Here is a 26489-nt window from a genome sequence, read left to right as displayed (position 1 = left end):
AACCTTATCCTAGCATATTTTTAAAGCACTGTCTACTGAAAAAAATATAAGCACTCACATTATAGAAATAAAATCAAACTAAAGACTGAGAGAAAAAAATACATATAGTAAATACCCACTGCAGTCCATTGTTTCTACTGGCTTCTCTAAGGATAGGACATATATATATGTGTGTGTATATATACACACATATATATATATATAATACATATAGACATATATCTCTCCAAAACATGTCTCATACAGATATATATTTCCCAATTAAAGATGGCAGCAAAGCTATGTTTATATTATTTTGAAAAAACTTCCATGAGAATATGATATTCACATTTAAGGTTAGTATATTCAGTGTTTTTAACATGTAATCAGATGACATTCTTTTCAGAGATATAAATTAAATAAGCATTACTTTTCAAAATGATTTATAGGTTAAACAATATTCTTTTAAGATGCTGTGGATATCAAACTTATTACAAACCTCATTAAGAATAATTTTTAATACACGTATCAAAAAAAGCTATTTAAGGCTGATTTTCTTTAAACCATCTTTAATTTTCTGATTTCCAGTTTATAAGTGTTTAAAATGAACAAGCATGATGTTACTTCCTAGTGCTAAGTTTATATTAATTCAAGATATTTTGATTCAATATATAGCAATAAATCTCTACATGTTAACCATTAGTATCTTGGGGTTTTTAGTGGGATGTAACAACCATTACCTATAAAACACATCATTATTTTGGTAATTTTACAAATCTTTTCTCCAGTTGTAAATTAAAAAAAAAAAATTCTAAGACTTAGGGAATACAGAAAAATTAATGAAGTCGAATTCCAGATTTATAATATTTCTATTTTATCCTGGAAGAGAACATTAAAAATATGTCATCGCTATAAAAGACCATCTTGTTAACATTACAAAAGATTGGCAGGAGTAAGAACTGTGTCACTGACACATGAGATTTTGGAGTTATCTCTACAAATCATTAGGAAAATGTTCAAAGGTAAAAAATAATAATAATAAAATAAAACAGCGTAGAAATATTTAAACTATTTTGATGATGAATAGCTTAGTCTAAATTTTTTTGCACTCATAATACTCTCTCCTCAAATGCCTTCAAAAATACCTTACAGAGTACAGTAACAAAAATCAAAGACAATATATTTTCAAAAACAGAAAATTCTTTAGCGAAGATAGGGTGTGTGTGTGTGTGTGTGTGTGTGTGTGTGGGTGTGTGGGTGTGTGTGTGGGTGTGTGTGTGCGTGTGTGTACCCGCGAGCTCAGTTGCTCACTGGTGTCCGACTCTTTTGTGACCCTATTGACTGCAGCCCACCAGGCCCCTCTGTCCATGGACTATCCTGGCAAGAATACTGGTTGCCATTTCCTTCTCTTAGCAAAGAAAGGTATGTTATAGTAAAGAGCAGACTTCTTTGGAGACATTAGTCAATTAACTTGCAAATTCATTATGAAGACTTTCCTTTCCTCATCTGGGGAGAATCTAGTAGTCAATTAGAAGTTGCCACACCGTTTTCCATTCCTTTTCTACAAAATCTGCCCTTAATACGTTTCTTCTTCACACTTGGGGCCTGAAGAGGAGCATCTTCTTCCATCCACCTCTGAAGCTGGACATTAAATAAATTCCATGTTACGTATGCTTGAATAGAGCAACTGGATGACAGAACGGCAATTTTAGCTGCCAACACGTTCACATCTTCGGCAGGGTCATCCGAACCCCCATTCTGCCCTCCGGCCAGCTGAAAACCAGCAGTTATCAAAGAAACAATTAAAGTCACAAGTCGACCCAAAATAAACACGATGGCCCATAGAGAAAACTCCTTCTGGAACTTTTCATCGCTAAAATAAAACAGGTCGCAAGAGTGGGAAAGGAATTCCACAAAATAATGCATCATCAAAAGAAGAAGTCCCAGGTGATTCAAGTACAAGAGATAAGCTCCCGCAATGTGAAAGAGGTGAAGACCAACATATACAGCTTGCTGGGAGAGTTCTTGAGGTCTGCTTCTCTGGAATAATAGTTCGGGGAAGGCGTGAAACCAGTAAGCCAACTGGGAGATGTAGAAAAACTTCATCTGAAATGTCATCATGTTATGGGTATGAGCCTTCCATAAGGCAGTCAGGTCTGACAGGCAATTTTCAGAGACTAGAATGAATGTGCCCCAGATACAGGAGACAAGGAAGAATACGCTAAACTGACCAGATTCATAAAATTTGCCTTGCCTCTGTTTGGGGAACTGCATTCGCCTGTTAATTCTATCCAACACATACTCCTGAATGGTGGCGTGAATGATGATCGCCACCAGCGTGTAGAAGAACACGGTGGCCAAGTCTTTGGCACCATAGTGATAGAGGAACTTGGGTGCTGTGGCTCGTTCTGCTTCTGCTGCTTCTGCTTCGGCTGCAGGGAAGGTAACCCCGTGCTGGAGAGTAATAAAAACGATCGATACTTCTGCCGTCCCCTCGAACATGAGCCCCAGCACGAAGAACATCCCCACACAGGCGACAAAGTCCGCATGATTCTGCAGGATGAATTCCAGGCTCAGGAGTGGGGGGTTCTTGGAGCCCTTCTTACGAAACGTCATGGTGGCGGTTCGACTACTCACCGACGAGCGGCAGCTGCCTCCCCGTGGCTGCTCCTCACGGCGCCGCAGCAGCCGCCGCGGCGGCTCCGGGGGCTTCTCTCCCCATCCCGGAGCCGGTCCCGGGTCGCCGCGGCTGCCCAGGAAAAAATCAATCACAGCAGCGGGCCGAGCAGGACTGAGCATGCGCACCAGGGCCGGCGGAGGCAGGGAAGGAAATCGAGCACCGCGCCCCTACTCGGCGCCAGGCCGGGGGTTGCAAGCCCTGATCTTCTGCGTGGATCCGCGCCTCTTGAAATCCGCGGCCGCCGCGGAGATGCTCCGAAACGATCTGTCCATAGCATCTTCATTAGTGACCGTGACAAAGCAGGACAGAGTTCTGCTTGTTCTTCATCAGCAGTTATAACGATAAAAACCGATATAATAGTTATGATAGAAGCCCTCTAATAGCGCTAGTATTCACCAGGTGTTGTTTTAAGCTCTTTACAAATGAAAGCTTTCTGGAAAGCTGAGTGAGGTAAATACTGTTGTTTTAATATATATATATATATATATATATATATATGTATATATATATATATATATATTTTTTTTTCCAGATGAGAAACTGAGGCACAGAGGTTAAGTAGTGTGCCCAAGATCACACAGCCGGTAAATCAGTTGCACCTGGAAATATTTAGCTAGGGCAACAGTGCACATTCAAAAATAGTTCCCTGATTAGCAATAATAATATTTGTGGCAATGGGGAAAAGATGGGGAGTTGGAAAGCTATCAGTTCATGGAAAGGTCTTTTGGCTGTAAAGCCCACAAATGAATTTACTCTTTCTAGCAGACAAGAAATTCACTTTTCATTACTAGTTTTTTGCATATAATTTTGCTGAAATTCACAGATCAAAAAAAGCGTCTTTTGTAAATGTTAATATCTTCATCAATTCAAAGTTCATGTCAGTCTTCAAATTTGTCTTTGCAGGCAGAGTAGTTTTCTAGTTCTTCTGTGTTGCATGAGATCATAATCATTACTGATAGAGTTAAGATCTGAAGTCAAAATGAGGGCATCAAGAAGAGAAAAAAAAAAAAATTAAGCTTGAAGGCAGTTGCCAGGGAGAAGATAGTCAAAGAACAGAGCAGTGTCTAGTGGGAATTGTTGAGTTTATTTAAGAAAGTGCAAATTTACTTTACAAAAAATTTTAAATTTTTTTGAAAATAATCATAATTTAAAATATAGAATTCATCAGTTTTCTTATAGGTATAGACAGTATGCCTAATCATTTTGTGACATACTAAATATAAAAATAGTTGTGCAATTCCTGTGCTGATTTCTGTTTATATTTGTTTGATATTTTTGATAGGTCTTCCAACTCTTCCTATGCAAATACGATAGATTTTGCCTCAAAGAAAGGAACATATTAAAGTGAACAGAATAAAGATTTATGCATAGTTGTGAATGGCATTTTATTACAAAAAGAAAAAAGGCCATTTTCAGTTAGCTTAAAATTATCTCTTAAAGAAAAACCAACAACATTTTCACCACCCCCCACCTTATTTTGATAACTTCTTCAGTCATCAAATTATATTCTGTAGTCTAAATGATTAATTTAAAATTTATATTAATGCTGTAAGTATTTGTATTTTAGTTTCATATGTCCTATTAACATTATCATAAAAATGTCAAATTTCTAATTATTAGAATCTGTAAGAGTATTATAATAATATATAACATGCAGTTTGCTTTCAATAGTTTCATTGGCACTATTTGACAAAGAATAAAAGGTATATAAAAATATCTTAGAAATTTGGATACCACTATGATTATTACATCATTTAATGTATGGGGATATTCCACTTTTATGCACAGCCCTATGCCTATAGTACAGATAAGGATTAAATTCAAATGGAGAGTTCTTCTCTGGCCATGAATGAGTAACGATGATTGAACTTCCACCACTGTTGTAAATAACTGGAACACTAGACAAATTACATACAATAACTTTTAAATTATTGTTTGTAGTTACTGGAGAACAAGAAAGGAGGGAGAGAAGTGAGAAAAGCCCCACAATTTGCCTGGTTTTCTGTCTGGACACATTTTCCAGTTCCCCATGCAGAGACTAGGGGATGGAGGGTGGAGGGGGAGCTTGGAGCCCTTGGAACTGAGAAGAGATAGGAGTTAGGAGAAGCTGAGGCCATTGAAGTTTGCTGGGCAGAGCCATTTGCAGACAAAGTTAGGTGATTAGAGCACTTTTGAAATTTGCATACACATTCCCTAGAGTGTTCTTCTAATATTAAGTATTATATGTATAAGTTTAGAATACATGCATGAGGCCAAGCAAGAAACAATAGAAGAAATGTAAATTCAAAATTTCCAAGAATCCAAACAGGACTAGGAGACTTTGAAGTTTGGAAAAGTCAGAATGCCCTTGGAACGCCTGTGAGACTCTCCTCGGTAAAGGGTCAAGGCAAGTCATAGTCAATAGTAAGGCTAAACTTGCCCTAAGGAAAAAGCTAATTTATACGTGCCTACACAGTTTTCAAGAAGCTTTCAAAGAATCAAGGCGGTCAGCAAGGAACTGTCTGTCAGAAAAATCCACAGTTCAACAACAGAGAATTTGTGTTGTCCAGTGTCTAATAAAATTTATGAAACAAAGGCTAGTCTCAGCTGGGGTCTGTCAGAATGCCTATATGTGGTCTCTCCATGTGGGTATTAGCATTGTCACTGAGCAGTGGCTATAGGCTCTAAGACAATTTTCTAGGCTACAGAAGCTTTGTGGCCTTTTATGATCCAGCATTGGAAGTTACATCATATAACTTTCATTGTCAAAGCAGTTACAAGCCTTTTAGTCTCAAGGTGGAACAGTTTGTGTGGAGTCTGGGGGATACAGACATCACCTCTTAATAAGAGCTGTACCTGAATATGTGTGGCTAAATTTTTTAATAGGTACATTTTTTTTTTCCTTTCAATAGCAATTCTTCTTTCCTCTCACGTGAAATATGTACGATTTCCTTTCAATGCAAACAAAGTCTCATGCCAACAGAGCAAGAGGATCAAGTTTATTATCCAGGAATTCAAAAACTAAATTAGATGCAGGCACACAAGGGTTCCTTAAGTCCTTTCCACTTAATCTTCCTTTGAATACTTAGAAAGAAACAAGGTATCTGGGTCTCACATACCTAAGGCACAGGAAGAATGCAATAGACACATATGGGAAGTGGCCAAATGGGGATGCACATAGCAGTCAGTGGTCAAGGAAATTAGGACATCTATCTGGGGAAAGTCCCTAGATCTTTTATTTAAACCCGTTCTCTCTCCCTGGGAATAGAAGATTTTTCTTTTCTTTTCTTTTTTTTTCTTTAAAACATGAACTAAATATTACAAGTTATTTGCTTATATTTATTGGTTTGCATATTTTAAAAGATAAAGAGAGTTAACCAATAACTGCTGTGTGCTAACCACCATTAGGTACAGGGGTATTAACAAGGCTTCTAGTATCTGGAAACAGGGCAAGCTATTTATGTTTCTATATAAACAATCATAGGGCTTCCCTGAAGCCAAATAATGTTAATGTGTTAATGTTTGTCTTTGCTATACAATAGTGAATTATACTATTAATTATAATATATCAATTATACTATGCAACTTCAAGGAACTTCATTTCATCAATGAATTTTTGGTGGAGGCAAGAAAGAAATGGAAGGATTAGCAGATGAGTATCACTGAAACTGGTAAAGAATCCACCTGCAACGAGGGAGACCTGGGTTCAATCCCTGGGTTGGGAAGATCCCCTGGAGGAGGGCATGGCAACCCATTCCAATATTCTTGCCTGGAGAATCCACATGGACAATGGAACCTGGTGGGCTATAGTCCATGGGGTTGCAAAGAGTGGCACATGACTTAGCTACTAAACAACAACAATCCTTTAAAGAGGACTGTCACATAATGAGCAAGATATCTTTTCAAATGCTATACTGATTTTATTATAAGAAATTTGAGAAAAATTGATGGTAAGCCCTATTACAATTTAGGTACTATATATTAATACAAATAATTAGTATTTTCCATTATCTACACAATATAACATTTTGTGTATTTTATAACTTAACATTATTATTTATATGACTATTTTAGCTAAAACACTCTCTTAAATGAATTACATGCCTTTTTAAAACATAATTTCACCCAAGGGATAAGTAGACACTGATTCTGACTTTGTTAAACAAGAACATTTGGAACTCTATATATGAACACTGTCTCATCTTTTCAATATTATTTCTTTTCTCACATGGAAAAATTAATTATATCTGTATACCTCTAACATATCAGACTTTTAATAATTTAAATTTGGATAATTCAAGTAATTAAATTCAACATTTACATGCTGAAATTCAATAGCATTTGAGGAAGCAAGATATGTTGGAAGAAAACTACTTCAAAAGATCAAAAGCAAGTCACTTTAAATCAATGTTTATAATTAGCAGTGATAATTGACTGAAATCACCAAATACTTAGCTCCATTAAGCAAAACATAATATGATTTAGCTTGTGCATGAAATTACAAAGTCTCTTGAGGTTTAACCGATTCAAACAGTTTTAAATAATTCAATTAAAGAGATTTTTTTTTTACATTTAAGTCATTTTTATAACTGACAAGACATATTAAACGTAGGCTTTAAAATACAGCAAGAAATATGATTGAAGATTTAATGAAATAAAGAAAAGCGTTGATGGGGAGAACAAGATGGTAGTGGAGTAGGTGGACATGGAGTACATCTCTCAAGAATAGACCTTCAGACACAGAGGTGCATGCTGAAACCATCTGAGAGCAGACAGGAGAGCCTGACCAGTGGAAAAGAATATATCAGTTCAGTTCAGTTCAGTTGCTCAGTCGTGTCTGACTCTTTGCGACCCCATGAATCGCAGCACGCCAGGCCTCCCTGTCCATCACCAACTCCTGGAGCTTACTCAAACTCATGTCCATTGAGTCAGTGATGCCATCCAGCCATCTCATCCTCTGTCGTCCCCTTCTCCTCCTGCCCCCAATCTCTCCCAGCATCAGGGTCTTTTCCAACGAGTCAGCTCTTCGCATGAGGTGGCCAAAGTTTCAGCTTCAGTGTCAGTTCTTCCAGTGAACACCCAGGACTGATTTCCTTTAGGATGGACTGGGTGGATCTCCTTGCAGTCCAAGGAACTCTCAAGAGTCTTCTCCAACACCACAGTTCAAAAGCATCAATTTTTCAGCACTCAGCTTTCTTCACATTCCAACTCTCACATCCATGCATGACCACTGGAAAAACCATAGTCTTGACTAGATGGACCTTTGTTGGCAAAGTAATGTCTCTGCTTTTTAATATGCTATCTAGATTGGTCATAACTTTCCTTCCAAGGAGTAAGTGTCTTTTAATTTCATGGCTGCAATCACCATCTGCAGTGATTTTGGAGACCAAAAAAATAGTCTGACACTGTTTCCCCATCTATTTGCCATGAAGTGATGGGACCAGATAACATGATCTTAGTTTTCTGAATGTTGGGCTTTAAGCCACCTTTTTCACTCTCCTCTTTCACTTTCATCAAGAGGCTTTTTAGTTCCTCTTCACTTTCTGCCATAAGGGTGGTGTCATCTGCATATCTGAGGTTATTGATATTTCTCCCGGAAATCTTGATTCCAGCTTGTGCTTTTTCCAGTCCAGCATTTCTCATGATGTACTCTGCATATAAGTTAAATAAGCAGTGTGACAATATACAGCCTTGATGTACTCCTTTTCCTATTTGGAACCAGTCTGTTGTTCCATGTCCAGTTCTCATTGTTGCTTCCTGACCTGCATATAGGTTTCTCAAGAGGCAGGTCAGGTGATCTGGTATGCCCATTTCTTTCACAATTTTCCACAGTTTATTTTGATCCACACAGTCAAAGGCTTTGGCATAGTCAATAAAGCAGAAATAAATGTTTTTCTGGAACTCTTTTGCTTTTTCAATGATCCAGCAGATACTGACAATTTGATCTCTGGTTCCTCTGCCTTTTCTAAAACCAGCTTGAACATCTGGAATTTCATGGTTCATGTATTACTGAAGCCTAGCTTGGAGAATTTTGAGCATTACTTTACTCACATTTATTTATTCACTCATGTGAGATGAGTGCAATTGTGCAGTAGTTTGAGCATTCTTTGGGATTGCCTTTCTTTGGGATAGGAATGAAAACTGACCTTGTCCAGTCCTGTGGCCACCGCTAAGTTTTCCAAATTCGCTTGCATATTGAGTGTAGCATTTTCACAGCATCATCTTTTAAGATTTGAAATAGCTCAACTGGAATTCAATCCTCTCCAATAGCTTTGTTCGTAGTGATGCTTTCTAAGGCCCACTTGACTTCACATTCCAGGATGTCTGGCTCTAGGTGAGTGATCACACCATTGTGATTATCTGGGTCATGAAGATCTTTTTGTACAGTTCTTCTGTGTATTCTTGCCACCTTCTCCTAATATCTTCTGCTTCTGTTCGGTCCATACCATTTCTGTGCTTTATCAAACCCATCTGTGCATGAAATGTTCCCTTGGTATCTCTAATTTTCTTGAAGATATCTCTAGTCTTTCCCATTCTGTTGTTTTCCTCTATTTCTTTGCATTGATCACTGAGGAAGGCTTTCTTATCTCTCTTTGCTATTCTTTGGAACTCTGCATTCAAATAGGGAATATCTTTCCCTTTCTCCTTTGCTTTTCGCTTCTCTTCTTTTCACAGCTATTTGTAAGGCCTCCTCAGACAGCCATTTTGCCTTTTTCATTTCTTTTCCATGGGAATGGTCTTGATCCCTATCTCCTGTACAATGACATGAACCTCTGTCCATAGTTCATCAGGCACTCTGTTTATCAGATCTAGTCCCTTAAATCTATATCTTAGTTCCACTGTATAGTCATAGGGATTTGATTTAGGTCATACCCGAATGGTCTAGTGGTTTTCCCTACTTTCTTCCATTTAAGTCTGAATTTGGCAATAAGGAGTTCATGATCTGAGCCACAGTCAGCTCCTGGTCTTGTTTTTGCTGACTGTATAGAGCTTTTCCATCTCTGGCTGCAAAGAATATAATCAACCTGATTTTTGTGTTGACCATCTGGTGATGTCCATGTGTAGAGTCTTCTCTTGTGTTGTTGGAAGAGGGTGTTTGCTATGACCAGTGTGTTCTCTTGGCAAAATTCTATTAGCCTTTCGGACTTCCCTGGTGGCTCAGATGTTAAAGCGTCTGCCTACAATGTGGGAGACCTGGGTTCGACCCCTGGGTCAGGAAGATCTCCTAGAGAAGGAAATGGCAACTCACTCCAGTATTCTTGCCCCACCCCACCCCCCCGCAAAAAAAAAAACAAAACAAAAACAAACAAACAAAAAAAACAGGCTCTAAGAATATATAGACCCAAGCAAAACTTGGTAGGACCAAAGAACTAGGGGGAAAACTAGGAATGTTAGTAGGACTGGACCTACCCTCAGCAGGTGGGGGAACTGAAGCAAGGGTCTGATCCCCACATCAGAGCAATTGTCTGAGTCAGTGGAGAAATAATTAAGGATGATAGTTAAACAGCTTATCTGTGGCAGTCTAAATGTAATGAGAATCAAACAGTCCTTGCTGCAGCCATACATACCCCGGACAGGTAGGTAGATCCCCTGGAAGGCACAGCTGTTGGGAGCTGGCATTTAGGGATTGTGGAGCAATCCCAGGGTGAGGGCTGCTGTTGACTGCAGAGAGAAGGATCAAGGGGAAGTGGGGGAGTAGATTGTACTGGGAAATACCTGTGGAGGAGAGACAGGCAGCCATGGAAGCAAGGTGATAACTGCTGAGTCACACGTAGGGGGTGGAGACATCAGCATAGCCTCTCTCCCCACTCACCAGCATTGGCAGCTGAACAATAGATAGGCTGGCCCATCACACACCTGAGACACTGAACTACAGAGTAGGACTCCACCTGCATGCTCCTTTAAGTGACTGATGTACCAAACCACAGAATAGGATTTCCCCTAGGGTGCCCAGTAAGTGCTTGATGTCCTAATCTCCAGAGTAGGACACCAGCCAGGGGGGCCCCTCTATGTGCCCCTCTATGTGCAGAGAAGGACCCCAGGCAAGGGACCCTCTAAGTGCCTGAAGCTATGGAGAAAGACTGGCCCAAGAGGCCTTCTGATTGCCAGCTACAAGAGGCTCAGAAAAAGACTCTGCTAGGGCATAACTCCTGCGGAAGAGTCAGTCTGTGTCCCCACAAGCCAAGCAGCTGTGCCACCTTAACGCTCAACTCTCACTGGGATAGAGCTGCCACAGGCAAAAAAAAAAAAGGTCTTGCATCTATATGCACAGGGTCACTTTGGTAGTGTCTGACTCTGTGCAATCCTGTAGACTATAGCCTGCCAGGCTTCTCTGTCAGGGAGAGGGATGCTCCAGGCAAGAATACTGGAGCATATTGGCCAATACTGGCTGCCATACCCTTCTAGAGACTATATTTCCTGCTGCCCTAGCTGCCAACTCCCCTGAATACCTGGTGCTGCCAGAACCCCTGTGACCCAAGCAGCTGCACCACCTCCACACCTGTCCTCACAGGGGCAGACCCAAGCCCTCCAGGGCAGCCTCAGGAGCTAAACCCCAGGGGACAACGCACAGGCAGAGGTGAAAATAAAACCACAATCAAAACCCAGGGTCAGTGTGACTAAGGAAGAAGACTCAAAACTTTCCCACCAGCTGTACAAGCTGCAGGTTAAATCCAGATGATCAACTAGGCAGACTCTGTCTATGGAATAAATAAAATGCCATTGAGAGCTTCCATGAAAGAAAATGCACTAGTTCTGATAGTTGTGGACATTGGAGGCAAGAACACACAGGAGTAGGACCAGGTTAGACTCTGAGCTGCCCCCAGAGCAGGTCCAGAGATCAGCACAGTGCTGGAGGGCATCCTAGGGAGGCGAGGAGGACTGTGACTTCCAGCAAGGGAAAGGACTCTGATTAGCAGTGACTCAAGAAAAACATTATTCATTATTCATATGTTTTGACTTGTTCTGTCGATTCTTTTGGGTTTTTTCCTTTCTTTTCCCCCTCTGTTGTAGTTGTCAATTTTATTGGCACTATGAAATCTTGTTATGCTTTTGAGTTTTTTGTTTTTTTTTTTTCTCAGTCACACTTTTTATTGTTGTAAACCCCTGCCCCTAGATTGGGCTTTTGCAGTTCTGGGGAGTTTTCTTTTTCTTTTCTCTTTTTTTAAAAAATTTTTAAAACTATTATTTTTCCTACATTTTTTTTTTGTTTGCTTTTCCTACTGTCCTTTTCCTCTTGCAGTTAATCTTTAGTGTATATAAATCTTCATCTACCTCTATTTAACTTTGTATATCTAATCTTTCTTTTCTCTCCTTTCCTCTCAACATATTTGCTAGTTTTATTTTCATTCCTTTATTCCCCAATTGGCACTTTGCTTTAGTTTTGTTTTCCAGTTCGTGTTTTAGTTAGTTTTGTTCTGATAGACATACTTTTTGGTTTCCTTTGTTCACCGGGTCAATCAATTGTACTTTATTTCTGTTGGACTGTTTTGATTTTGCTTATGGGTGTACATGTACATGTGTATATTCAGTCACAATTTTTATTGTTTTTATAAACCTCTGCCTCTACGTTGGGACTTTGCAGATCTGTGGAGGTTTCCTTTTTTTCTTTCTTCTTCCATTTACTTTCTTACCTCTTTTTTTATAATATTAATTTTTAATTTTTTAAACCTATTATATTTTTTCTACATTTATTCCTTTGCCTATCCTACTGTTCTTTTCCCCTTGCAGTTAATCTTTAATGCATATAAGTCTTCTTCATCTACCTCTTCAACTTTGCATATCTATTCTTTCTTTTCTTTCTTTCCTTTCCTCTCAACATATTTGTTAGTTTTGTTTTCATTGCTTTATCCCCCACATGGCACCTTGCTATAGTTTTCTTTTCCACTTTGTGGTTTAGTTAGTTTTCTCCTTATCTGGTAAATATAACTTTTGATTTCCTTTGTTTTCTGGGTCAACCTGTTGTACTATATTTTCGTTAGACTTTTTGACTTTGCTCGTGGGTGTATATGTATATATTCCATTATTTTAATTATTATTTGCCTGATTTGGTAAATGCCATTTGTCTGGGATTCATCTTTGGTTGCTCATTTTTGAATATTTGTTTTAATCTCACTTAATGCCATAACAAACCACTTGTGGAACCTTCATTCCTGAGCAGAGATCAAGCCCTGAGATCTCTTGATCTCAGTGGGAACACAGATCCAAGGTCCTAGATGACCAGAGAAATAACCCTAGGGAGTATCAAATAGTGAGAACTCACACAAAGGAAATCACTTGAATACAACACCTGCCATCACCCAAGCACCAGTAGTACCCTGTGCAGGACACCTCATATAAACAACAAACAACAACAAAAAAAATACAAACCCAATCACAGCAGACACCTCACTCAGCTTTGCCCATCAGAGGAAAAACAAACAAACAAAAACTCAGCACAAATGTCACCCTATATGAAGTTTACACAAACTACTGGACCAACTTTAGGAGGGCAAAAGCCAAAAGAAAGAAAATATTCAACCTTGAACCTTGGAAAAGGGGGCCTCAAACACAGTAAGTTAAAAATAATAATGAAAAGGCAGAAAACTACCACACAAATGAAGGAACAAACTAGAAACACAGAAGTCCAAGTAAATGAAGAGGAAACAGGCAAACTCCCTGATAAAGAATTCAGAATAATGGTAGTAAAGATGATCAAAAACCTTGAAAACAGAATAAAGAAAATGCAAGAATCAATTAACAAGACCTAGAAGAATTTAAGAATAAACATACAGAGACAAACAACACTACTACTGAAATTAAAAATACTCTGGATGGAATCAATAGCAGAATATCTGAAGCAGAAGAACAAGTGAGCTGGAAGATAAAATCATAGAAATAAGTTCTGAAGAGCAGAATAAAGTAAAAGAATGAAAAGAACTGAGGGTAGTCTCAGAGACATCTGGGACAATATCAAATGCACCAACATTCAAATTATAGGGGTCCCAGAAGAAGAAGAGAGAAAGAATGGGTATTAGAAAAATTTTGAAGAGATTATAGTTGAAAATTTCCCCAACATGGAAAGGGAAATAGTCAATCAAGTCCAAGAGGCACAAAGAGTCCCATACAGGATAAACCCAAGGAGAAACATTCCAAGACACATACTAATCAAATTAACAGAGACTAAACACAAATAAAGAATATTAAAAGCAGCAAGGGAGAAGCAACAAGTAACATACAAGGGAAACCCCATACCCTTAACAGCTGACCTTTCAGCAGAAACTGCAGGGCAGAAGGGAATGGCAGGATACATGTAAAGTACTAAAAAGGAAAAATCTACAACCAAGATTACTGTACACGGCAAGGATCTCATTCAAAATTGATGGAGAAATAAAAAGCTTTTCAGACAAGCAAAAGTTAAGAGAATTCAGTACCACCAAACCAGCTTTACAAGAAATGTTAAAGCGACTTATATAGTCAAGAAATACAGCAGAAGAAAAATGATCTACAAAATCAACCCCAAACAATTAAGAAAATGGTAATAGGAACATATATATAAATAGTTACTTTAAATGTAAACAGACTAACTACTCCAACCAAAAGACACAGACTGTCTGAATGGACACAAAAACAAGACCCATCATATGCTATCTAAAAGAAACCCACTTCAGACCTAAAGACACATATAGTCTGAAAGTGAGAGGATGGAAAAATACATTCCATGCAAATAGGAAGCAAAAGAAAGCTGGATAGCAATCCTCATATCAGACAAAATAGACCTTACAATAAATAAGATTAAATGAGATAAGGAAGGACACTACACAATGATCAAGGAATCAATCCAAGAGGAAGACATAACAATTGCAAATATATATGGACCCAACATAGGAGCATCTCAATACATAAGACAAACACTAACAGACGTAAAAGGAGAAATTGACAGTAACACAATAGTAGTAGCAGACTTTAACATCCCATTCACACCAATGGAAATATCATCAAAACAGAAAATGAATAAGGAAACACAAGTCTTAAATGATAGATTAGATGAGATAGATCTCACTGATATCATCAGGACATTCCATCCAAATGCAGAAGAATACACCTTTTCAAGTGCACATGGAACATTTGCCAGGAAAGAGCACATCTTAGGTCACAAATCAATCCTCAGTAAATTTAAGAAAATTGAAAACATATCAAGTATCTTCTCTGACCACAATGCTATGAGACTAGATATCGATTACAAGGGAAAAAAAAACAAAAAACAAAACTGTAAGGAACACAAGCACATGGAAATTAAATAAATAAATAAAAGGAATCCCGGTTGGAAAAGAAGTAAATCTCTCACTGTTTGCAGATGACATGATGCTGTACACAGAAAACCCTAAAGACAGTATCAGAAAATTACTAGAGCTAATCAGTGAATTGAGCAAAGTTTCAGGATACAAACTCAATACATAGAAATCACTTGCCTTTCTATATACTAATAATTAAAAATCAGAGAAATTAAGGAATCAATCCCATTCACCATTGCAACAAAAAGAATTAAATATCTAGGAATAAACTTACCTAAGGAGAAAAAGAACTGTACAAAGAAAATTATAAGACACTAATGAAAGAAATCAAAGATTACATAAACACATGGAGAAATAGTCCATGCTCCAAGGTAGGAAGAATCAATATTGTGAAAATGACAATACTGCCAAATGCAATCTACAGATTCAATGTGATCCCTATCAAATGAACAATGGCATTTTTCACAGAACTAGGACAAAAAAATTCATAGTTCATATGGAAAAACAAAAGGCTCAAAATAGCCAAAGCAGTCTTGAGAAAGAAGAATGGAGCTGCAGGAATCAACCTTCTGGACGTCAGATTTTACTACAAAGCTACAGTCATCAAGACAGTATGGTGTTGCCACAAAAACAGAAATATAGACCAATGGAACCAGATAGAAAGCCCAGAAATAAACCCATGCACCTATGGGTAACTTATTTTTAACAAAGGAGGCAAGAATATACAGTGGGGCAAAGACATCCTCTTCAATAAATTGTGCTGGAAAAACTGGATATCTACATGTAAAAGAATGAAATTAGAACACTTCCTAACACCATATACAAAGATTAAACTCAAAATGGATTAAAGACCTAAATGTAAGACCAGAAACTATAAAACTCTTAGAGGAAAACATAGGCAGAACACTTGATGACATAAATCAAAGCAAGGTCCTCTATGACCCACCTCCTAGAGTAACAGAAATAAAAGCAAAAGTAAACAAGTGGGCCCTGATTAAACTTAAAGGCTTTTGCACAGAAAAGGAAACTATAAGAAAGGTGAAAAGATTTCTTTTTTGATTTCTTCTATGATTTGTTGGTTATTCAGAAGTGTGTTATTTAGCCTCCATATGTTTGAATTTTTAACAATTTTTTTCCTGTAATTGAGATCTAATCTTACTGCACTGTGGTCAGAAAAGACGACTGGAATGATTTCAGTTTTTTTGAATTTTCCAAGACCAGATTTATGGCCCAGGATGTGATCTATTCTGGAGAAGGTTCCATGTGCACTTGAGAAAAAGGTGAAGTTGATTGTTTTGGGGTGAAATGTCCTATAGATATCAATTAGGTCTAGCTGGTCCATTGTGTCATTTAAGGTTTGTGTTTCCTTGTTAATTTTCTGTTTAGTTGATCTATCCATAGTTGTGAGTGGGGTATTAAAGTCTCCCACTATTATTGTGTTACTATTAATTTCCTCTTTCATACTCGTTAGTGTTTGCCGTACATATTGTGGTGCTCCTATGTTGGGTGCATATATATTTATAATTGTTATATCTTCTTCTTGGATGGAACAGAATAGAAAGCCCAGAGATAAATCCACAAACCTATGGACACCTTATCTTTGACAAAGGAGGCAAGGATATACAATGGAAAAAAGACAACCTCTTTAACAAGTGGTGCTGGGAAAACTGGTCAACCACTTGCAAAAGAATGAAATTAGAACACTTTCTAACACCATACACAAAAATAAACTCAAAATGGATTAAAGATCTAAATGTAAGACCAGAAACTATAAAACTCCTAGAGGAGAACATAGGCAAAACACTCTCCGACATAAATCACAGCAAGATCCTCTATGACCCACCTCCCAGAATATTGGAAATAAAAGCAAAACTAAACAAATGGGACCTAATGAAACTTAAAAGCTTTTGCACTACAAAGGAAACTATAAGTAAGGTGAAAAGACAGCCCTCAGATTGGGAGAAAGTAATAGCAAATGAAGAAACAGACAAAGGATTAATCTCAAAAATATACAAGCAACTCCTGAAGCTCAATTCCAGAAAAATAAATGACCCAATCAAAAAATGGGCCAAAGAACTAAACAGACATTTCTCCAAAGAAGACATACAGATGGCTAACAAACACATGAAAAGATGCTCAACATCACTCATTATTAGAGAAATGAAAATCAAAACCACAATGAGGTACCATTACACGCCAGTCAGGATGGCTGCTATCCAAAAGTCTACAAGCAATAAATGCTGGAGAGGGTGTGGAGGAAAGGGAACCCTCTTACACTGTTGGTGGGAATGCAAACTAGTACAGCCGCTATGGAAAACAGTGTGGAGATTTCTTAAAAAACTGGAAATAGACCTGCCATATGACCCAGCAATCCCACTTCTGGGCATACACACTGAGGAAACCAGATCTGAAAGAGACACGTGCACCCCAATGTTCATCGCAGCACTGTTTATAATAGCCAGGACATGGAAGCAACCTAGATGCCCATCAGCAGATGAATGGATAAGGAAGCTAGTAAGCTGTGGTACATATACACCATGGAATATTACTCAGCCGTTAAAAAGAATTCATTTGAGCCAGTCCTAATGAGATGGATGAAACTGGAGCCACTTATACAGAGTGAAGTAAGCCAGAAAGATAAAGAACATTACAGCATACTAACACATATATATGGAATTTAGAAAGGTGATAACGATAACCCTATATGCAAAACAGAAAAAGAGACACAGAAATACAGAACAGACTTTTGAACTCTGTGGGAGAATGTGAGGGTGGGATATTTCAAAAGAACAGCATGTATACTATCTATGGTGAAACAGATCACCAGCCCAGGTGGGATGCATGAGACAAGTGCTCGGGCCTGGTGCACTGGGAAGACCCAGAGGAATCGAGTGGAGAGGGAGGTGGGAGGGGGGATCGGGATGGGGAATACGTGTAAATCTATGGCTGATTCATATCAATGTATGACAAAACCCACTGAAATGTTGTGAAGTAATTAGCCTCCAACTAATAAAAAAAAAAAAAAAGAAAGAAAGGTGAAAAGACAACCCTCAGAATGGGAGAAAATAATAGAAATGAAACAACTGACAAAGGATTAATTTCCAAAATATACAAGCAACTCATACAACTCAAAGTCAGAAAAGCAAACAATCCAATCAAAAAGTAGGGGAAAAAACCTAACAGATATTTCTCCAAAGAAGATATACAGATGCCTAACAAACACATGAAAAGATGCTCAATATCACTCGTTATTAGAGAAATGCAAATCAAAACTACAATGAGATGTCACCTGACACTGGTCAGAATGGCCATCATCAAAAGTCTACAAACAAATGCTGGGGAGTATGTGGAGAAAAGGGAACACTCTTGCACTGTTGGTGGGAATGTAAATTGATACAGCCACTATGGAAGACGGTATGGAGATTTCTTTAAAAAGTAGGAATAAAAGCACCATATGACCCAGCAATCCCACTCCTAGGCACATTCCCTGAGGAAACCAAAATTACACATGTATCCCATTGTTCACTGAAGCACTATTTACAATAGCTAGAACATGGAAGCAACCTAAATGTCCATTGACAGATGAATGGATAAAGAAGTTGTGGTACATATACACAGTGGAATATAACTCAACCATAAAAAGGAACACATTTGAGTTCTGATGAGGTGGATGAACCTAGAACCTATTATACAGAGTGAAGTTAGTCAGAGAGAGAAAGATAAATATCGTATTCTAATGGACATATATGGAATCTAGAAAAATGGTACTGAAGAATTTATTTACAGGGCAGCAATGCAGAAAGAGACATAGAGAACAGATTTATGGACATGGGGAGAGGGGAGGAGAGGGTGAGATGTATGCAAAGAGTAACATGGAAACTTACATCACCATATGTAAGATAGATAGCCAACAAAAATTTGCTGTGTGTCTCAGGAAACTCAAACAGGGGCTCTGCATCAACCTAGAGGGGTGGGATGGGGAGGGAGATGGGAGGGAGGGTCAAAAGGGAGGGGCTGTATGTATACCTATGGCTGATTCATGTTGAGGTTTGACAGAAAAGAGCAAAATTCTTTAAAGCAAAAAAAAAGAAAATCTAACTTAAACAACAACAACAAAAAAGCATCAGTACAGCATTTCCAAATTCTACTATAGTGGCACCGATGATAACGTATTCTGCTCTTGCCTGTTTTGTCAACTGATACAATGTCAATGTATTTATTCACATACTTCACTATAAGTCAGTTATAAATCTCATTCTTCTCATACTTAAGTTATAAATTTCTAAATAAACTACCTAATAACCTATAATAGGGATCTATTTTTTAAAGAAGTTATGACATTTTAACCTAATTTCCATAATCATAAAGGGAAATAAATGATTTGAAGTGAAGTGAAGAGTTAGATGCTCGGTTGTGTCTGATTCTGTGACCTCTTGGACTGTAGCCAGACAACTTCTTCTGTCCATGGAATTCTCAGGTAAGAATACTGGAGTGAGTTGCCATTCCCTTCTCCAGGAGATCTTCCCAAGCCAGGGATCGAACTTGGGTCTCCTATGCTGCAGGCAGATTCTTTACCACCTGATCCACCAGGGAAGCTCAGAAAACAAATCTGTTACTAAAGTTTGCCATGTATGGATAATTTTATGCATACAAAATATGATGGAAAATTAGGTGTGTGTTGATATTTACTGAACAACCATTTCTTAAGAAACTGCTAAAATGGTCATGAGGATGATGCACATTTTTACTCTTGCTAAATTCTGTTTGATCTCAGCAATACCCATGGAATTAAGTGACAAGGAGGCGTTCTAAGCTCTAGTTAAGACAGGGCAAGATGCATGAGACAAGTGCTCAGGACTGGTACATGGGGAAGACCCAGAGGGATGGGATGGGGAGGGAGGTGGGAGGGGGGTTCACGATGGGGAACACATGTAAATCCATGGCTGATTCATGTCAATGTATGGCAAAAACCACCACAATATTGTAAAGTAATTAGCCTCCAACTAATAAAAATAAATGAAAAAAATATTTTAAAAAAAGGGGGCACAAAAAATCAGTTTTGGTTGGTTTAATTCAAATGAAGTTTGAAGTTTAACCTAGAGATTAAGGCTCTCTTTTATGTAGTGGTTCTAGGAACAATTAATTACTGGTCTCCACCTCAGTTTTTTTTTTTTTTTTTTTTTTTTCTCTGTAGATTTTTAGGTTGTTGACGGTAATTGCAAAGTTTTTGAAACTTGTCTCATATATAGCAGCATAAATGACAAATGAAAACCTGTCTATGACATATTGTCAAGGGCAAATAAGACTGTGCACTGTTTATTTCTGACAAGAAAAATGATTTTAATGTCACTCACATACCATCTTTCTCACAAATTCCCCCCTATAGAATGCATCAATCAGTGGTTGTCACTTTTGTGAAAGTCATGATCTGTATTCCTCCTGCATCTCTCTTACTTTACAGGCCCTGAAATAGATTCAGTTATAGCTTACAACTGCAGAGAGCAGAAATCCATTTCCTTTATTCATTTTTCCTTGGGTTACCTCCATTTGATGTTATTGTCTTTTTGATAACTTGTCACCAAAAATTACAAAATGGACAAAGTAAGAGTTGCATTCTTTTCATACAATCTAGTAATTAAATAATAAACATAAAAGAGCCTCACCTAAAGGTAAAGTAAAAACTTTACAATAAAGATTCTAAGGCCAAGATAAATCTTTATTATTTCCTCTGCTACAAAACAAATCTATAATTTTGCAAATAATACAGGTGAAGTTGCTCTAATCATGTGTGAATCTTGCTCTAATCTTTTGTGACTTTTACTCTAAAATAACTCATGCTGTTTTGAATGTGAAATTATTTCTGGCTACACAACTACAAGCCATTTTTTTTAGTACTAATTCAACTTTTACCCTATGGATTCTTATTCCCTAACTACTTAAATCTCAACATGATTTGAGTTAACAGTAATGGGCCCATTTAATATTTTACTTTACAAATTAAGATCAATTTAAGCAATTCTCTTCAACTTTCCTAAGGCACTTTTTTTTTTTTTTTTCTGAGGCAGAATAACTATTCTTCTAACAAGGAACATATTTGAATGTTAAATAAAGATTTCTAAGAGACACATTATGATAGGCATGTGCAACCTGATGCTAACAAAATTCAGGGTCAGTTAATGCTATAACAATATTAGACATAAGTTGTCAGCAAATATAATACTCTAGGCACTCAACATGGGATAATAAGGATTTCAGTTGTGTGAGAGAGAAAGACAATATACAGGCCAGTGTCTGACACCAGAGAGGCTGTATTAAAATATGGATTCGGTGCATAGAAGAAAAACAAAGATTTAGTTTCTGGTTAAGATGTGAAATTTGAAAACTGGTCCATAAGCAAAAATAATATTTGCATTACTATATAATTTCAAGAATTACTATAAAGATAGTATCAACAGAAAATATGGCATTGGTGAAAGAACAGAGGCATTGATAAATGGACAGAATAGAGAGCCCAAAGAATGACCTACACATTAATCATCAACTGATTTTTGACATTACAGAGGCACTTCAAGGATAAATAACTGTCTTTTTAACAAATGGTACTGGAATATTTGGACATATGTATGCAAAAAGAGAAAACAAAATAATATAGAGAGAGACCTGACACTTTTATAAACATTGACTCAAAATGAATTCAAGGCACAAATATAAAATGCCAAAATATAAAACATCTAGAAAACACAGGAGAAAATCTATACGACCTTGAATTTGTTGACAACTTTTTATTCAAAAACCAAAACACATGATTCTGTAAAGGAATATATAATTTGGACTTTTATTGAAATTAAATTTTTTGCTTTGCAAAGGACAATTTATAGAGAATAAAAAGACAAGCCATGGACAGGGGGAAAATTTTTGTAAATTCTGATAAAGGGTTTGTAACCAGAATATAAAAAGTACTATTAATATCAACAATAAGAAAAAAAAAAACTTGTGAAAGATATTTAAAAGATATATATAAGACAACTAAATATATGAAAAAATGTTCACCATCACTTGGAAGTTTAGTTCAGTTCAGTCACTCAGTCGTGTCTGACTCTTTGTGACCCCATGGACTGCAGCACGCCAGGCCTCCCTGTCCATCACCAATTCCCAGAGTTTACTCAAATTCATCTCCATTGAGTCAGTGATGCCATCCAACCATCTCATCCTCTGTCATCCCCTTCTCCTCCTGCCCCCAGTCCCTCCCAGCATCAGGGTCTTTTCCAATGAGTCAGCTCTTCGAATCAGGTCGCCAAAGTATTGGAGTTTCAGCTTCAACATCAGTCCTTCCAATGAACACCCAGGACTGATCTCCTTTAGAATGGTCTGGTTGGATCTCCTTACAGTTCAAGGGACTCTTAAGAGTCTTCTCCAACACCACAGTACAAAAGCATCAATTCTTTGCCACTCAGCTTTCTTTATAGTCCAACTCTCACATGCATACATGACCACTGGAAAAACAATAGCCTTGACTAGATGGACCTTTGTTGGCAAAGTAATGTCTCTGCTTCTTAATGTGCTGTCTAGGTTGGTCATAACTTTTCTTCCAAGGGGTAAGCGTCTTTTAACTTCATGGCTGCAATCACCATCTGCAGTGATTTTGGAGCCTAAAAAAACAAAGACATCCACTGTTTCCTCATCTATTTGCTGTGAAGTGATGGGACCAGATGCCATGATCTTAGTTTTCTGAATGATGAGCTTTAGGCCAACTTTTTCACTCTTCTCTTTCACTTTCATCAAAAGGCTCTCTAGTTCTTCTTCACTTTCTGCCATAAGGGTGGTGTCATCTGCATATCTGAGGTTATTGATATTTCTCCCCACAATCTTGATTCCAGCTTGTGCTTCCTCCAGCCCAGTGTTTCTCATGATGTACTCTGCATATAAGTTAAATAAGCAGGGTGACAATATACAGCCTTGATGTACTCCTTTTCCTATTTGGAACCAGTCTGTTGTTCCATGTCCAGTTCTAACTGTTGCTTCCTGACCTACATACAGATTTCTCAAGAGGCAGGTCAGGTGGTCTTGTATTCCCATCTCTTTCAGAATTTTCCACAGTTTTTTGTGATCCACATAGTCAAAGGCCTTGGAATAGTCAATAAAGCAGAAATAGATGTTTTTTTCTGAAACTCACTTGATTTTTTGATGATACAGAGGATGTTGGCAATTTGATCTCTGATTCCTCTGTCTTTTCTAAATCCAGCTTGAACATCTGGGAGTTAATGGTTTACATATTGGTGAAGCCTGGCTTGAAGAATTTTCAGCATTATTTTACTAGTGTGTGAGATGAGTGCAATTGTGTGATAGTTTGGGCATTCTCTGGCATTGCCTTTCTTTGAGATTGGAATGAAAACTGACCTTTTCCAGTCCTGTGGCCACTGCTGAGTTTTCCAAACTGCCTGGCACATGGAGTGCAGCACTTTCACAGCATCATCTTTTAGGATTTGAAATAGCTCAACTGGAATTCCATCACCTCCACTAACTTTGTTCTTAGTGATGCTTCCTAAGACCCATTAGACTTCGCATTCCAGGATGTGTGGCTCTAGGTGAGTGATCACACCATCATGATTATCTGGGTCATGAAGATATTTTTTGTACAGTCCTTCTGTGTATTCTTACCACCTCTTCTTAATATCTTCTGCTTCTGTTAGGTCCATACCATTTCTGTCCTTTATTGAGCCCATCTTTGCATGAAATGAATTCCCTTGGTATCTCTGATTTTCTTGAAGAGATCACTAGTCTTTTCCATTCTATTGTTTTCCTCTATTTCTTTGCATTGATCAGTGAGGAAGTCTTTCTTATCTCTTCTTGCTATTCTTTGAAACTCTGCATTCAAATGGGTATATCTTTCCTTTTCTCCTTTGTTTTTCACTTCTCTTCTTTTCACAGCTATTTGTAAGGCCTCCTCAGGCAGCCGTTTTGCTTTTTTGCATTTCTTTTTCTTTGGAATGTTCTTGATCCCTGTCTCCTACACCATGTCATGAACCTCCATCCATAGTTCATCGGGCACTCTGTCTATCAGATCTAGTCTCTTAAATCTATTTCTTACCTCTACTGTATAATGGTTAGGGATTTTATTTAGGTCATACCTGAACGGTCTGCATGGCACTGGAGTGGCAAGCAGCCGAGAGGAGATATCCCATGTCCAAGTTAAGAGAAACCCCAGTAAGATGGTAGGTGCTGAGAGAGGGCATCAGAGGGCAGACAAACTGAAACCACAATCACAGAAATCTAACCAATCTAATCACATGGACCAGAGCCTTGTCTAACTCAGTGAAACTAAGCCATGTCATATAGGGCCATCTGAGACAGATGGGTCATGGTGGAGAGGTCTGACAAAATGTGGTCCACTGGAGAAGGGAATGGCAAACCACTTCAGTATTCTTGCCTTGAGAACCCTATGAACAGTATGAAAAGCCAAAAAGATAGGAAATTGAAAGAACTCGCCAGGTCAGTAGGTGCCCAATATACTACTGGAGATCAGTGGAGAAATAACCCCAGAAAGAATGAAGGGATGGAGCCAAAGCAAACACAACACCCAGTTGTGGATGTGACTTGTGATAGAAGCAAGGTCCACTGCTGTAAAGAGCAATATTGCATAGGATTCTGGAATGTTAGGTCCATGAATCAAGGCAAATTGGAAGTAGTCAAACAGGAGATGGCAAGAATGAATGTCAACATTTTAGAAATCAGTGAACTAAAATGGACTGGAATGGGTGAGTTTAACTCAAATGACCATTATATCTACTACTGTGGGCAAGAATTCCTTAGAAAAAACGGAGTAGTCATCATAGTCAACAAGAGTCCGAAATGTAGTACTTGGATGCAGTCTCAAAAACGACAGAATGATCTCTGTTCATTTCCAAGGCAAACCATTCAATATCATGGTAATCCATGTCTATGCCCCAAAGAGTAATGCTGAAGAAGCTGAAGTTGAACGGTTCTATGAAGACCTACGAGACCTTTTAGAACTAACACCCAAAAAAGATGTCCTTTTCATCATAGGGGACTGGAATGCAAAAGTAGGAAGTCAAAAAACACCTGGAGTAATAGGCAAATTTGGTTTTGGAGTGCAGAATGAAACAGGGCAAATGCTAATAGAGTTTTGCCAGGAGAACGCACTGGTCACAGCAAACACCCTTTTACAACAACACAAGAGAAGACTCTACACATAGACATCACCAGATGGCCAACACTGAAATCAGAGTGATTATATTTTTTGCAGCCTAGATGGAGAAGCTCTGTACAGTCAGTAAAAACAAGACCGGGAGCTGACTGTGGTTCAGATCATGAACTCCTTATTGCCAAATCACTTGGGAAATGCAAAGTTAAAATTACAGAAACACTACTAAACATATATTAGAATAGTTAAAATCCCCAAAACTGATAACACCAGTTACTGGCAAGGATAGGAAGGATAGAGATGCTTATTCAGTGTTGGTAGGAATGCAAAACAGTATAGTCCTTAGGAAGACAGATTGGTGGTTTCATATAAAACCAACCATAGTCTTCCCATATAACTCAACAATGGCATTATTAAGTATTTACCCAACTGATTCAAAAAGTTACACAAGATGTTTATAGGAAATTTAAAATGATAAATAGTGAAAACAAAGATGTCCTTTAACAGGTGAATGGATGAAATGTGGTACATTCACAGAATGAGTATTAAATGAATCTTAAATGAATATTACCTAGTGAAATACTTGAGTCTGTAAAGGCAGCATACCATATGATCCCACTCATATGACATTCTGAAGAAAGCAAAACTATTGATGGAAAATAGATCAGTGGTTGCCAGCCAGCTGCTTGTGAAGAGAAAAGGAGTTGAAGAGAGGACACACAAGAGATTATCAGGCTATGAAATTATTCTATTTGATACAAAAGTGATGAATAAACAAAACTATACATTTGTCAAAACTAATAGAAATCCTTCTAGTACTCAGAGTGAACTTATATATATGCAAATTTAAAAATCAACTGTGATATATGAGGATACCAGGAAGGAATGCAGAATGTAACAAAAAAAAATCTAATTATATTACAAATGTGCAACAAAACATCACACAGAAGGGATGGGCAGAAATGAACTGCCAGGGAAATGAGTGAAGATTGTAGGACTGAAGGCAGAAGGAAAAACGTATAGGTACTGAACTCTAGTCTGTAAATATTTATCATGTGAGTAAGGTATAAGAATTCTGAAATCACGGTACATGAGATTTAAAGGATACTTGCATGAATGGCATCTGGTGGGAGCCAGGATTCTCTATTAGAGAGGTAGTTTATAGATAAGCAAGAAAGGGACTAGAGTCGGAGTCACCACTATCAACTCACGTATAGTTTAATGCAAATATAAATACAGGCTATCTCAGTCAATTTGGGTTGCTATAAGTAATACCACAGGCTGAATGACCTAAGCCTTTTGGAGGCTGGAAGTCCAAGATCAGGGTGCCAACATGGTTGAGAGTTGGTAAAGGCCCTTCCCCTGACTGATGGAAGCTACCTGCTCAGTACACCATCACCTGGTAGAGGGAAAGTTC

General features: G+C 37.9%; 1 protein-coding gene across 1 annotated transcript; it reads right to left on the bottom strand.

Moving 5' to 3' along the window:
* Positions 1-531: 531 nt before the first annotated feature.
* On the bottom strand, positions 532-2738 carry TRAM1L1 (translocation associated membrane protein 1 like 1). Its single transcript, XM_043871425.1, has one exon. The coding sequence runs from the start codon at positions 2593-2595 to the stop codon at positions 1504-1506; it is 1092 nt and encodes a 363-aa protein (XP_043727360.1). The 5' UTR covers positions 2596-2738; the 3' UTR covers positions 532-1503.
* Between the last annotated feature and the right edge of the window lie 23751 nt (positions 2739-26489).

Source organism: Cervus elaphus, chromosome 17, assembly GCF_910594005.1.
Source record: "Cervus elaphus chromosome 17, mCerEla1.1, whole genome shotgun sequence".
Lineage (NCBI taxonomy): Eukaryota > Metazoa > Chordata > Mammalia > Artiodactyla > Cervidae > Cervus > Cervus elaphus.
The sequence above is the reverse complement of the archived record's forward strand: the minus strand, read 5'-3'. Positions and strand labels throughout refer to the sequence as shown.